Consider the following 14,955-nt stretch of genomic DNA (forward strand, 5'->3'; position numbering starts at 1 on the left):
ATTTTTTGTTGTTTTTCTTGGGCTTCAAAATTATTCTTTAGACTGTAGATAGCTTATTTGTTAATGAGTTACTTAATAGTTGAACTGAAGGTGCTGTTCTGCATGGAGACTGCTTTGGCTTTTATTTGAGGTGTCTCATAACCTTCAGATCTCCTGATATTAAGAACCTTATTTCCACTTGTTCATACACCATCTTTATGGGCAACTCTGGTTTTAGCTTTGTACTGAATCAAGTTTTTTCATTGTTCTATGCAACCAAGTGGTTCCTCGTTCAGTTCTGTAGACTGTGTGACTTCAAGTTGGAACCATTTATGGATGACTGCATGTTGTCTTTGTATAGATTCCACTGCAATGTGAAATTAGGTTGATTGAAAACAAATATTATCGGCTGAATATTATTGTACCACTTTAAAATTTTAAAGCCTTTGTTTTGTTGTACTTTAAAAAAAATATTGAAGTTTAAAAAATTAAATCTTGTGTTCTTGACGTCCAGATTCCAGATGGAGAGAAGCTTCAAGATGGTAGTTACCACCAACGAGTCAAAGACGTCCAGAAGAAAGTAGAGCTGATGTATCGAGCAGCCATGACCAACGAAGACAAAGCAGCCGTTTTACTCTTCAATAATCCGATACCAGACTATAATAATCTGAAGGGAACAGAGGGACCGCTTCGATATCATCCATCTTGGATTGATGAGGTAAAGATGTTATAAGATTTTGTTTTCATTACACAGCCTTTCCTTCAGCTTTTATCAAGAGTTTTCAATGCCTCTTTTTCATGTGCGCTGGTCCTTTACATTGTTTTGTTTTTTAAATAATAATCTGCATGAATTTGTTGTATATTCAGACAGTTTTTAAGACCTCCTTACCGTTAATTATTCTCTTATTAGTTGATTAAAATTAGAAGCTCAACTAAATAACTGATTATACATTTCTGAATAGGACGACTCTGATGAAGACGAACCTACTTACAAAAAGTGGCTTCGAGAGGTTCCCTCCCCCTGGCCCCAGCAGCTTCCTCCTTTAGAGACCCTTCCAGCTACCCCCAGCAGACCTCAACGAGACGGTGACAACGACGCTAATGACGATGACGACTCCATGAGTTGGGATTCACTTCCTGACATCCCTAAAGATGATCAACCCAAGGCTGCTAAAGAGAAAGCCAAACCTCTGTCGTTTCTCACAGAGGAGGCGGCCACTGTCCCAGGACAGTTCCGCAAGAGGTGGGATCAGAAGCGGGATGCTACTGGGAGGTTTATACCTGGGAAAGAGGTGATGACGAGGGCATCTCTTGGAGATGGTGAGCCGGAGACTAAACAAGGTAAATGATTAGCCGAAATAACCTATCTCTAATACTTCATCAAATGGTGGTATAACATTGGTTCTTGGGGGAGGTTTCAGGAAATGCATCTTTTAGATCAATGTTAACATTCATTATTGGGTTACTTGGAAACAGTAGAGGGCAGCAGACACATGCAATAGTGTTTCATAGACATTCATGCACATCATTCACCAGTTAGTGCTTGCGCAATGGGTAATTGCAAAAAGGTCTATGGTATATTTAGTTTTCATAACACCCAAGTAAATCCTTGTCATTTATCAATAAACTATAAATAATAGTAAACTTGCAGGTACAACCATGTAACAATAATCTTTTGAGGGAGTGTTGGCTCTGAAAAGAGCTGGTTTGATCTTGATTTTTGGATCAGTATACTCGGCTTGTCTTCAGGAGAAAATAATACTGTTCCAGCAGAGTAAGCTGTTTTCAAAGTTGAGACCAAACCAACATTTTTCAGAGCTGAACACTGGTTGTACCCACAAATCATGGCTACCCATTTTCTTTGTGTCCACGATGTGAATAATAGTTTGGAAACTGCTGATGTAACAGATTTTCATTGTTATAAGAAAAGTACTTGAGTTTGTTGAAATATCTGCAGAGAGTTACTCAATATGTATGTGTTGTTCATTTGATGTCTTTTTAACCCAAGTGTACCCATAGGCCTTAATGTTGAGATAGGGTGGCCACTGTTTAGAGTGTACTAGGTGGTTTGGGCTGACACAGACAAACGGTGTCAGGACACTTCGTACCTTTGCCACTTCGTACCCTGGACACTTCGTACCTTTTCAAGGTACGAAGTGACTTTGGACACTTCGTACCTTGAACACTTCGTACCTTCTTACAAGACACTTCGTACCTTCTCACGAGTCACTTCGTACCTTCTCACGAGACACTTCCCACCTTAGTACTAATTCGGGATATCTGCATCGTTTATGATTATTTTGTGCTTTGTGATCGGATAATTATGAAATAAAAGCAAATCAAACCAACTCTTACTATTTTGTTGGGACATTCACATAATATTCAAACAAAAATCATAGTTCATTATGTATTATTAATTTTTATCTCAAAGAGCATTAAAATATTGAGGAATCACATTTTAATGAAGGTACGAAGTGACTCGGCTAAGGGTACGAAGTGACTCAGCTGATGGTCACTTCGTACCCCACCCCGGTACGAAGTGATCAATTTGGTTACGGTACGAAGTGTCCCGAAGGTACGAAGTGTCCAGGGTACGAAGTGGCAAAGGTAGGAAGTGTCCGACATCCAGACAAACTTACCCAAACCTTACTGTTGTAGTATAGGATTGTGTCCACCATATCTCAAAATGGCTGAAGCTTGTGGCTGCACAGCTAGCCTTACCTCAAGCCACTATCTACTATGCAGCCTGTCCTATTGCATGGTTTACTGGATCTATCGTTATTCACTTCCAAAATACTTTGCCAATTTGGCACCATTTGTTATGGGAGACATTGAAACGCTAAGTGGCAGGAGACAGACTTACCAGTTGACTTTCCATTGTTTACAATGTTCTGAGTGTGCCCGCATTACCAAGAACAATGGTTTTTACCTGGTTAGTCTGCTGCCACCTAGTGTCCCAAAAGTTCTCCATCGGCTTCTTTTTACCTGCTCTTTTTCCAATACCTTCCTTTTCTCTCTCTCTTGTCCATATACATGTAGATGGATTAATGTTTGTGTTTGTCAATGCTTCTGATGATCTAAAGCTAAGGCCATCTTCTTGATGTATAAATATGTGTATATTGGTTTTCAAATTGTTGAAGGTTTGAAAGAGCAGTGCTGTAACATTCCAATAATTGTATTAAGTTTGATTTTAATAAGTATTGGATTCTCGGTTTTTACGTAAAGAAATATTTATTAAATGTATGTACCCATGACTATTTCGATATAAGTAACAAATTAAAAGCTTGTAAACAGCATAATTTTAATGTTAAAATCTTCATTGATTGATTAATTGATTGATTTATTTATTTATTTAAATATTTGTTTTATTATTATTATTAGGGTTTTTTTATGGGGAGGGTGTATTGTTAACAAATGGTATCCATGCAACTTTGAGAGAATAAATCATCATTCATATTACTACCATCCAGAACATCAATCCAATATTTGTTATTCTTTCTCAACTTCCAGCTCTAAGTCTGCGGAAGACTCGTTCAAGTACAGCCCCTGCGGTCTCATCCTCCCTAACATCTCAACCAAGGAGTGACGGACGGCAACGCTCGGAGCGTAAAGTCCAGACAGCTAGGAAGGACTGGCAGCCACTAAGTCTGACTGCCTTAGAAGACTACAAGCCGGCTGTTCACATGGTGGGGGGAGGAGACTTTGCACAGGGCCAGGAATTTATGTGGAAGCCGATTGTTGCTACGGATACTGCTGGGAAGCTGTAATGCAGGCCTGATACGGAGGCAACGAAGCTGATTGCCTCCATGCCCCCTGGTCATTGCCTTGGTGCCCTTAGAAGGCTACAAGCCGGCTGTTCACATGGTGGGGGGAGGAGACTTTGCACAGGGCCAGGAATTCATGTGGAAGCCGATTGTAGCTACGGATACTGCTGGGAAGCCGTGACGCAGGCCTGATACTTTACAAAGGCATCAGCGGCGAATGCCTCCATCCCATTCCCCCTGGGCCCAATGTCATGGCTCTGCTTACCGTAAGCACGGAATCGGCGCTTACGGAAGCAGGGAATTCTGTGCTTAAGGCAAACATATTTCACGGCTTCTGCGCATGCGTACTTCACGTTACTAGGCATTCTACACTTACAAGGCTAGCGCAGAAATTCAGCGCTTGCACGTAAGCGGGGAATCATGGTCTAAGCGCAGAATTCGGCGGAGCTATGAAATAGGGCCCTGGTCATTGCCTTGGTGCCCTTGAAATGCTCCAATTTTTTTTATAGATTTTCCAGGAAAATTTTTATCACGAAGAAAATGCATTGGTGCCCTTTCACACACAGCGCGGCCAACTCACCAACAGCGCCTGCAACGCCAATAACAAGAAATGTCTTGCATCAAGACTAGCGCGGAGTCTCCGCTCACAACCGGTTATAAACAACGGTTTAAACACCCCCACGTGACGCGCTCTCCACCAATAGGAATAGCGAAATTGCCTGAGGTATTTATGAATTCAAATTCATAATCAACAGCAAACATTAAAACTGTTAAAACAGCGCAGTTAAAAAAAAGTTGCAAACCGTTTTCTTTCATCTCAGGTATTATTTGATGTGTAAAAATGTCAATATTTGTATTTGGTGCTTTTGTATAATTTACCAGCAATTTATTTTTCTAATAAATTCATTGTAAGATATTTTTCCTAATAACTTCTTAATAAATTTAGTAACTTTTAAAAAGTTGCACATCTCTGAAACCATGTTTTTTACATCATTACAAAAAGCAGATATCATTGAACTTGATTTATGGCATAAATTTGAGTGAATAATGAGTAAACAGGTAAAAACTTTGGTAGTTTGTTAACCAAAAACAGCCCCAATATTGTTTAGGTTTGGTTTAATTATTCGTTTTTTGTTTTTTTAGTTTAGATTTTATTGTTTTCTGGTTTTCCAGTAAGGTAACAAAAAAATGTAACCTGTGGGATCACTAGTTTTACAAAAGAGCCACAGAGCCTGGACTTCCCGAAGGCCACAAAATACCAGTATGGTCATTTCAAGTGATGTCACAAAGAGTATTTTATAATGCCGGTTATTTTTTTCTCTCAATGTCTTTTTTTAAACAAGTCTTTAAACAATTTGTCACTTGTATATTTATGACAGCTGGTGGTGGTAATTTCATGAGTTATTAATAATTACTTTTAGATACTGATGAGCTAATTTGTATTTTTATACCTTGAATCCGTCCATTACACTGCAACCTTTATACAAAGTACATAAAGTGCACATAGGTGACATGTGTAGTATGTGCAGAACCGATGGTAAATAATAAAAGTTATTTATTTGAAATAAAACAATGCTATTGTGTATTCCTTTCTACAATATACATGTATTACTTTTGTTTTCTCCACTTTAAACGGTGAAGAAGTTGTTGGTAATATTTCCGCTGCCTGTTTAAACACCTCACCTTGACTCAATTTTGCTGTGGAGATGTGCCATACAGGCCAGCAAGAAAGACTTATGAAAACAAAAGCCCAGTTTTTGGTTTGTCCTTATCTTCTCTCAACATTTTAATGTTGAGAGAAGACTTAAAGTACTTGGTGTGTATGTGTATTGTATATGATATTATTGCATTCTCATTTCGTGTTCAATATGGGTGTCACCTTTATGGGTGTTACTTTTCCCGTTATTTACAATAAAACTTCAATCACTAAATATAAAAGAAACAGGTTTGCTTGGAACCGATGGCTCCAACAAGTTTATTGGAAGCAAGTCTTCAAATAAGAAATCAGCCCCGTCACTATTCCTCAGTGTTAAGTAAAATGATGAAATAATTGGTCAATAGAGGGCGTTTTTCAGGGTTTGCGTTCAATGAATCATCAATGAGCTATCCTAAGGTTTTTAGTGTAACCATGGTGCGACTAAAATAGACAATTATAATCTGAAAAGATTGCTTCTTAACTTGGTTTTTGATAAACTTGTTACCAATTACTTCCAAAAAGTTCGCAAGAACATTGTGCGAGAAAATTTCCTAAAACTGTTGATATTTTCGACTGCACACCAAAATTGATAATCTTTGTCTTTTTCTGAACAGTGCCGTGGCTATCATAAACCGTGAGTTTATAACCACCTATATGCCTTATTGGTAGAATATTACATCATCGCCCAAACATAACAAATTATAACAATCACACAAATATTGTATTTCTATACTTTTATTTGTAGTCATGGGTCTGATAATTCTTTACAACATGTTCATCGAGCATTACCAACATAAACATTTGGTTTTGAACAAAAATAAAATACATGATACAAAATATAGCTTAAAACCATTATACACTTTCGGTAAACAGTGTTGTCCAAGGCCTCAAAAAGTAAAGCATTTCATGGAATGATATTTCAAGATAAGTCATTCACTATTACCTTCTGTAAACCCTGTAAATTATTTGTAAATCTGTGAACTTTTTTCTGTACCGAAAGTGTATAATGCTGGCTTTAAACATAATAGGGAGGAAAAAAAACCGGCAACTAAGCATCCCTAGTGATGAAATAATTTTTCCCCAATTTTCAAAGTAGGTTTTCTTTCCAAACTTTTCATGATAACCAAAGTTGAATTCCATGCTAAATGGCAAACAACATCAGTGAGTGGGACGCCTGCTATATCGACTCAAATGTCCGCCATTGGCTAGTAGGGCCTACAATGCTTAAAAGAGAATTTTGTTTTACTTGGATGTCCTGATTTTTTCCAGTGAGCTAAGCCCGCAATATTAGTCACTATCACTGAAGAAGGAGTTCAGATACAACAATGAAAGATTTTTTTCCCTGAAGTACATTCGTTAACTTATTCAAGAAGTCTTCGTAGCAACTCCAACACTTCAGCTCTCTTTGACAGCGGCTCTTTGTCATCAGCATCTACCTCTCGTTCGCCTTCGGCAGCAGACCTAGTTTTCAAGTCTGTAAAAGGGCAGAAGTTTCAAACAAAATGTCGGTAAATATTGATTGGGAACTCGCTGTGAGGATTTGGCTCAGAGTCGGCATAAAAGGTTCCATAAAGATCACACATTTCCAAAACAGATGGCCCCTTTTTAAAGTTGTCACCAAATTATGTTCCTAGACACCCGAACATTGTAACCTTGACTTAATCTGTTAACTTGAATTCACCACCGTGACCTAGACATCTGACCTTTTCAACCTAAAACAACCACTACCTACCATTCCAAAGGGTAACCCAACCTTAGCTACAAGTCAAACTTAGAAAATAGTCTTGAAACATGATCTATTACTCACCACTGTGACCTTGATCTCTGACCTTTCACACCCAAAACACCCTCAAAACACTCCCATCTATCTTTCCAAAGATGGCTATTCTAACTTGAGTTTCAGTCCAGAAACCATTGACCTGTAAGTCACCACTGTGACCATTACTTTTTCACCCCTAAACTTTCAAACTGTCCTTTCCCTGAGGGTAACCTCTGACCCTAAAAGAGAATGAGGTTACTTACCATCCACACAGTCACGTCCTCCCCAGCCTGTGTAGCAACTGCATGAGTAGCCATTGCGACCTTCCTTGCAGTACCCGTGATTGTTACAGTTATTGGAGTCTCGCATGAGCATCCTACAAGAGCTAGAACGCTCTTCCAATTCATCAGCCTCTTCTAGCTCACGCTGGACTTTTAAAGCTGCAAGAGGGTTCATAAATAACCATTTAGAAAATAACAGCAAAGTTATTCAAACCCTAGCCTTAGCTCTGAATAAACGGCATCACCAAGTCAAGTTCCTTTATGCCCAGAGACGGTCCAATTACTTAGCAATTTATCTGTAGACTTGGGTTCACCATCATGACCTTGATCTTTTACCATTTCAACTTGAAATGACCTGTCCAATTGGTAACCACTTGATCTATAACTGATCACCCCAGTGACCTTGATTATTAAACCTTTCTCACCCATTACAATCTAAAATCCCCATGCTCAAGATGTAACTCACCACTGTGATCTTGACTTTTGACTTTTTTAACCCAAACTTTCAAACTGTCCTTTCCCTGAGGGTAACCACTCAACCTAAAAGAGAACAAGGTTACTTACCATCCACACAGTCACGTCCTCCCCAGCCTGTGTAGCAGCTGCATGAGTAGCCATTGCGACCTTCCTTGCAGTACCCGTGATTGTTACAGTTATTTGAGTCTCGCATGAGCATCCTACAAGAGCTAGAACGCTCTTCCAATTCATCAGCCTCTTCTAGCTCACGCTGGACTTTTAAAGCTGCAAGAGGGTTCATAAATAACCATTTAGAAAATAACAGCAAAGTTATTCAAACCCTAGCCTTAGCCCTGAATATAATGCATCACCAAGTCAAGTTCCTTTATGCCCGGAGACGAACTAAGCAATTAATCTGTTGACTGGGGTTCATGCCATCATGACCTAGACCGCTGACCTTTTAACAAAATAACCACAACTTTCCATTCAAAAAAGGTAACCCCATCATTAAGTAACTAGTCAAAGTGTAGCTTCTTACCTCAGTTAAGGTCCAAAAACTTGATCTACAACCATCACAGTGACCTTGAACTCTTACCCTTCCACACCATTCACAATCCCATCTCTCCATTCCCTAAACATTGCAGTTCTGCCTGGAGTTGCAGTCCAGAAACAATTAACATGTAACTCACCACTGTGACCTTGACTTTTGACATTTTCAACCCAAACCTTCAAACTGTCCTTTCCCTGAGGATAACCTCTGACCCTAAAAGAGAACAAGGTTACTTGCCATCGACACAGTCACGTCCTCCCCAGCCTGTGTAGCAACTGCATGAGTAGCCATTGCGACCTTCCTTGCAGTACCCGTGATTGTTACAGTTATTGGAGTCTCGCATGAGCATCCTACAAGAGCTAGAACGCTCTTCCAATTCATCAGCCTCTTCTAGCTCACGCTGGACTTTTAAAGCTGCAAGAGGGTTCATAAATAACCATTTAGAAAATAACAGCAAAGTTATTCAAACCCTTCCTTAGCCCTGAATAAAAGGCATCACCAAGTCAAGTTCCTTTATGCCCAGAGACGGTCCAATTACTTAGCAATTTATCTGTAGACTTGGGTTCACCATCATGACCTTGATCTTTGACCATTTCACACACCAATCAATCCGAACCATCAATCCCACCTTTTCATTTCCCAAAGATGGAACTTATTCCTCCTGGAGTTTCTGTCCATAAACCATTAACCTGTAACTCACCACTGTGACCTTGACTTTTGACTTTTTCACCCCAAACTTTCAAACTGTCCTTTTCCTGAGGATAACCTCTGACCCTAAAAGAGAACAAGGTTACTTGCCATCGACACAGTCACGTCCTCCCCAGCCTGTGTAGCAGCTGCATGAGTAGCCATTGCGACCTTCCTTGCAGTACCCGTGATTGTTACAGTTATTGGAGTCTCGCATGAGCATCCTACAAGAGCTAGAACGCTCTTCCAATTCATCAGCCTCTTCTAGCTCACGCTGGACTTTTAAAGCTGCAAGAGGGTTCATAAATAACCATTTAGAAAATAACAGCAAAGTTATTCAAACCCTTCCTTAGCCCTGAATAAAAGGCATCACCAAGTCAAGTTCCTTTATGCCCAGAGACGGTCCAATTACTTAGCAATTTATCTGTAGACTTGGGTTCACCATCATGACCTTGATCTTTTACCATTTCAACTTGAAATGACCTGTCTAATTGGTAACCACTTGATCTATAACTGATCACCGCAGTGACCTTGATTATTAAACCTTTCTCACCCATTACAATCCAAAATTCCCATGCTCAAGATGTAACTCACCACTGTGATCTTGACTTTTGACATTTTTAACCCAAACTTTCAAACTGTCCTTTCCCTGAGGGTAACCACTCAACCTAAAAGAGAATGAGGTTACTTACCATCCACACAGTCACGTCCTCCCCAGCCTGTGTAGCAGCTGCATGAGTAGCCATTGCGACCTTCCTTGCAGTACCCGTGATTGTTACAGTTATTTGAGTCTCGCATGAGAATCCTACAAGAGCTAGAACGCTCGTCCAATTCATCGGCCTCTCTGAGCCCCAGTGCCCCTTCCTGAGCTGAAAGAGGGTTTATAACCTATGATTATCAAATCTACAGTAGGCCTTCACTTCGCAAAACAGGACACGAAGTTCGATTTGAGACTTTGCATGTGGAAGTATAACTAAGGCAGGTTTGCAGTAAAAACATCCCTTTTAGATAAAAAATTGTGTTGGTTCTGAAAAGAACTGACTGGTGGTTAACGCGGGCGCCTATGTATATCGTTTTTGAAAGGGCAAGGGCATTATATTTTCTGATAAAGGGCACCATTGAGGAAATTGTAAATAGTACTTGCACATGTAAAGGGCACCAAGGCAATTACCTGGGGGACATTGAGTCAATCGCCTTCGTTGCCTCCGTGAAGTATCGGGCCTGTCGACGTTTCAATCAGTATGATCTGATCGTCTTCATGACAAATGCTACTATATTCACATGGTGTTACCGGAAACCTCGTCTTCAAGAGGACAGATATTTCGCAACAAGCAACGGTTTATAATCTCTAGGAGCTCTTATGGCTTCCAGCTCATTATCTCTCAAACATATACATGTATAGTCCTGTGGTCAACGTTTCGTCCTCGTCCACCCCGCCCTCTTTTTCAAGAACCTCTTTTCGGGGAGCCCAGCTGGTGCCTGAACATCAGACATGCAACTTTTGAGCTAATCAGACACTGTACAAAGTTAAGTTCCCCTTTTTTTTTTTGCAATTAGAAATTTGAATTTCCGCTTACTGAAAAACACAAACAATTAAAGACTTCCAACAATAAACGTAGTTACCTGTAACCTGGATGACACAAAACACGACTACAATGCCACAAATAGCGAGGGTCTTCATGTTTATCTGAAAACAATGCAAGGTGAAAAAACATCAATAAGAAAGGTTTTCTCTTGTGTTCACGTAAGTTGGGGTACATTTGAGACTCACTGAAACAACACCCGACACGTTTGTGTATTATTGTTGTTAACGTTACGCAGTTTGAGAAAGAGATCATTTATCACTCATCACGAAGCATTTTATTATGCATGTGAAAGCAAACAAAGTAATGCAACAGTCGTTTTTTCTCTCATTATTCTCTTGCAATTTCGATGACCAATTAACTCCAAGTTTTCCTCCTATGATTTGATGGAATGAGCCCAAATTCTCCATGCATTATATATATAAAAGGGAAGGTGTTATATAATTGGGACTTTGTTTTGAAGCATTTTCTTCTTCTTTTGGCGGCGACTTTCTATTCTCGGCGGTGCCCTTTTTGCGGCGATATTTGAAGGAAAAAAAGAGGACAAAAAGGTCGCCTGTGGATAAAGGCCCTCAGTTGGAAGTGTGTACAAAACTAAAAGGGGAGTTGCCAATAAGTTGAAGCACAAACAAATGAGGGCGCCAAAATACAGGTGTTTACAAAACTGTGTGGGTGGTTGTGCATTAGGCTATGTCACCCACTCGTGCTGTGGCCAATCTTTTGGACACTTTCGGTAAACAGTATTGTCCAAAGGCCCACACTTCGTGTATCACAACTTATATAAAAAATAACAAACCTGTGAAAATTTAGGCTCAATCGGAGTCGGGAGAAAATAACGGGGAAACCCACCCTTGTTTCCGCACGTTTCGCCGTGTCATGACATGTGTTTTAAATAAATCCGTAATTCTCAACAACGAGGATTGATAATTGTTTTAATGTTTTCTCGAAAAGTAAAGCATTTCATGGAATAATATTTCAAGAGAAGTCTTTCACCATTACCTTCTGTAAACCCTATAAGTTATTTGTAAATCTGTGACTTTTCTTCTTTTTTCTGTGCCGAAAGTGTATAATGACAGCTTTTTTAGTGCTACGTCGGAATTTCAATGGGGACCCTGGACCAGTCTCCGCTTGAAAGATTATGTTATCTAGCGGCGTACCAAATAGAATGGGTCATCCAAGTTTCTTAATGCACCCGATCCCCGAATGCTGTCCGTTTACTACTTCGTCTTTGTAAGTGTATTTCCTACTTTTGTAAGTGATTACAAAGGGCGAGAGAAGCTAATCTGTGGTTTCTGGTGAGATGCTCTTTAGTCTTGGTAGGAACCGTAGATGGCCGAGGAGATGATCGCATTACTTTACAGATAATAACATGAGTCAAATCCAGGAGAATCGAAACAAGCTCTAAGTTTATCAGCTCGAGTTTGCAGTTTTCCTGACCACCGCCCCTTTTTGGCCGATGGCTTTTCAACCAGTTTGAATGTTCATCAAGCCTTCTCACGTGATAATAAAGGGGGGGTTACTTTGTTAGTTATTTCATGACCATTAAAACGTACTTGGTGAAGAACATAGAAGAACTGCTGATAGTTATAATAAAGTACTGTTAAAAAGGTCCCCTTTAGTGATGAAGAAGTGGTTATAGAGAAAAAAAGTAATTATTCACCACCAATAAAATTGAATCTAAAAGCTTCACAATTCTCAGCAAATGGGATGTTCATGCAACTATGGCCAACAGAGCCCATATTATATTATTTCCACCATTTCTCAAAAACTACAGCACTTCAGCAAGCTTTCTATATACCATTATCTTCAAACGGTAATGTTAATCTGTGGGCATTGTGGTCTGTGTTACAAAAAGTATCCAAAATTGACTTAAACCAAAGGAGGGGGTGTGGCCAGATGCGCAATTTTAGCCGAAACGATAAACGGTGCGTTCTCAATTCAAAAGAACAGACAACTATTACATTCTTTGGTTGACACACTCTTACTAAAATGATTTTAAAAATAAGTCGGGCGAGAGCCTGCTAGACTTTACAGAAAGAATGCCTGTTAGTGCTGGAAAGCTTTCCGTATGGCGTCACCACTTTTCCACTAATTGTTTACACAAATTTATATCTCATTGAGGTAAATTGGATACAATATTATTTCATATCGAATGAAAAAGTGGTGCCGTCATGCGGAAACTATTCCCGACTGTTCTTTATGTCATTAGAAAAATAGACTCACCTTTCTTGAATCGCAGTTCATTCAAGATAACTTACTGGCGTAGGAGACCTTCCTTCATACGTCTTAATATGTCAAGGCAGTGCTTATGCATTGATTTGAGGCAGGCACAACCACCCTCTCCAAGCCCACTCAACTCATCCAAGCATTCCAACGTACAAAAGAAGCAACCAATAGCAATGTCCAAACATGATTGAGGCAGGCTCTCCGGTTCTACAATAAAGGTACCTTAACAGCTTCAGAAAGGTATCAAACAATGATTCAGGAATGCCGAGGACGAAATTATGGAGACAGGAAGCTTTATTCATATTGTTTGGGACGTGGTACAATTTGGGCACTAATCTTGCTAGCAATGATCGTCAGCATAGGCCCTATCTATTGTGAATTGGTTTTCTAGCTAAAATGATCGTCTTCGGCGCTCAATCTTTTGTACAACTTGGTTCACGAAACCCTGTGATTGAGGTAAACCACTCACTGTCTTCACTTGTAATTCTGGCATGGTATTGTAAAAAGACCTCCGTGATGCAAACAAGCTACGAATTGTAGGTGTGTTTTTTTTTTCATTCTGAGAACGATTAGCATAAAATCGATCAACTGGTTAACACTGGTTGAATGTACTAAACAAGCTATTTTTTTTTAAAGAAACCCTCATAGGCAGTGGACACTATTGGTAATTGTCAAAGACTAGCCTTCACAGTTGGTGTATCTCAACATATGTATAAAATTACAAACCTGTGAAATTAGAGCTCAATCGGTCATCGAAGTTGCGAGATAATAATGAAAGAAAATAAACACCCTTGTCACACGAAGCTGTGTGCGTTTAAGATGGTTGATTTTGAGACCTCAAGTTCTAAATCTGAGGTCTCGAAATCAAATTCATGGAAAATTACTTCTTTCTCGAAAACTATGGCACTTCAGAGGGATCCGTCACTCACAATGTTTAAAGGAACACGTTGCCTTTGATCGGTCGAGTTGGTCCTTGAAAAGCGTTCTGTAACCGTTTGTTATAAAATCGGTATGGTTAGAAAGATGTTGTAAAAGTAGAATACAATGATCAACACAAATATGCCTCGAAATTGCGTGGTTTTCTTGTTACCTAGTCGACTAACACGGTCGGCCATTTATGGGAGTCAAATTTTGAGTCAAATTTTTGACTCCCATAAATGGCCGACCGTGTTAGTTCGCGACGTATAATGAAAACCATGCAATTTTGCAATGTAATGTGATACTTGTGTGGATCATTGTTTTCTATTTTTAAAACATCTTTCTAACCATTAGCATTTCAAAACAAACGGTTTCAAACGCTTTTTATAGACCAACTCGTCCGATCCAAGGCAACGTGTTCCTTTAATACCATGTAATCATCGTTTACAAGAAGAGGGTTGTACCTTGTACTTTCTTGGGCCTTTAAGGCAGGTAGGCCTACTGGTCACATGGCGTATTCAACTAGGCCTATAGTGTTTGTGATGAACTAGAGAGTGTTATCAAGTAAAGTGTTAAAGAAAGTTACCGGAGTGTTATATTTAAATTGGAGTGTTATCAAAGAAACCGTTCTAGAGTTTTGTGGTACGTGCTCCTTTCTTGACAAATTATTAAACAGGCCTGCCTGGAAATAAGCAAATTGCAGTTCTCTAAGATGTCAGAGTTGATGTTGTCTTCCAAGTGCATGCAGGCTCTGCGGATCTTTTGTAAACATGTGACGTCAATAATAAGGTATCTCTTAAAAGCTTGAAAAGGTATAAACAGTGAATCAGGCATGCCGAAGACGAAAGATGGGGGACGGAAGCTTTGTTAATGCCACATGTGACGTCACGGTACTTGTCAGACCTTGCAAGTGTAGTTACTGCTTGAGGTAGAGGGGTCATCGCCCTTACCAACGCCACAATGCTCAAGTTAAAAGAATTCAAAGAGAAATTGCAAAAAGCCTTAAGTCAAACATCTTCGGTATTGCCGACAATAGGTGCACATTACAGCTTGCCT

The 14,955-nt window shown here is 39.6% G+C and overlaps 2 protein-coding genes across 4 annotated transcripts in view; one reads left to right on the top strand and one right to left on the bottom strand.

Moving 5' to 3' along the window:
* The window catches only part of LOC117307253, a 38,225-nt gene extending 34,174 nt beyond the window's left edge, over window positions 1-4,051 (top strand). For 2 of the 3 annotated variants that reach the window (XM_033791944.1, XM_033791942.1), the window contains 3 exons: window positions 494-697; window positions 942-1,320; window positions 3,490-3,930. In XM_033791944.1, the coding sequence (XP_033647835.1) occupies window positions 494-697; window positions 942-1,320; window positions 3,490-3,746 (840 nt within the window). In that variant the 3' untranslated portion in view covers window positions 3,747-3,930. Of the gene's footprint in view, window positions 1-493; window positions 698-941; window positions 1,321-3,489 lie in introns of all 3 variants that reach the window. The other variant, XM_033791941.1, reaches the window with a different exon arrangement.
* Window positions 4,052-6,375: 2,324 nt separating this feature from the next.
* Window positions 6,376-13,177, bottom strand: LOC117306335 (fibropellin-1-like). Its single transcript, XM_033790941.1, has 8 exons — window positions 12,979-13,177; window positions 10,796-10,859; window positions 9,865-10,041; window positions 9,284-9,460; window positions 8,723-8,899; window positions 8,044-8,220; window positions 7,462-7,638; window positions 6,376-6,913 (listed from the first exon to the last, which is right to left on the bottom strand). The coding sequence occupies exons 1-8, from the start codon at window positions 12,997-12,999 to the stop codon at window positions 6,801-6,803; spliced, it is 1,083 nt and encodes a 360-aa protein (XP_033646832.1). The 5' UTR covers window positions 13,000-13,177; the 3' UTR covers window positions 6,376-6,800.
* Window positions 13,178-14,955: the final 1,778 nt, after the last annotated feature.

This window comes from Asterias rubens, chromosome 2 (genome assembly GCF_902459465.1).
Source record: "Asterias rubens chromosome 2, eAstRub1.3, whole genome shotgun sequence".
NCBI classification, from domain to species: Eukaryota; Metazoa; Echinodermata; class Asteroidea; order Forcipulatida; family Asteriidae; genus Asterias; species Asterias rubens.

Excerpts from the sequence above, each read along its gene's own strand:
- LOC117306335 (XM_033790941.1), bottom strand. The coding sequence starts at position 12,999 with ATGAACTGCGATTCAAGAAAG. Across the intron at positions 10,860-12,978 it reads TGAACTGCGATTCAAGAAAG|ATAAACATGAAGACCCTCGC; the intron begins GTGAGTCTATTT and ends CATTGTTTTCAG. Across the intron at positions 10,042-10,795 it reads TTGTGTCATCCAGGTTACAG|CTCAGGAAGGGGCACTGGGG; the intron begins GTAACTACGTTT and ends ACCCTCTTTCAG.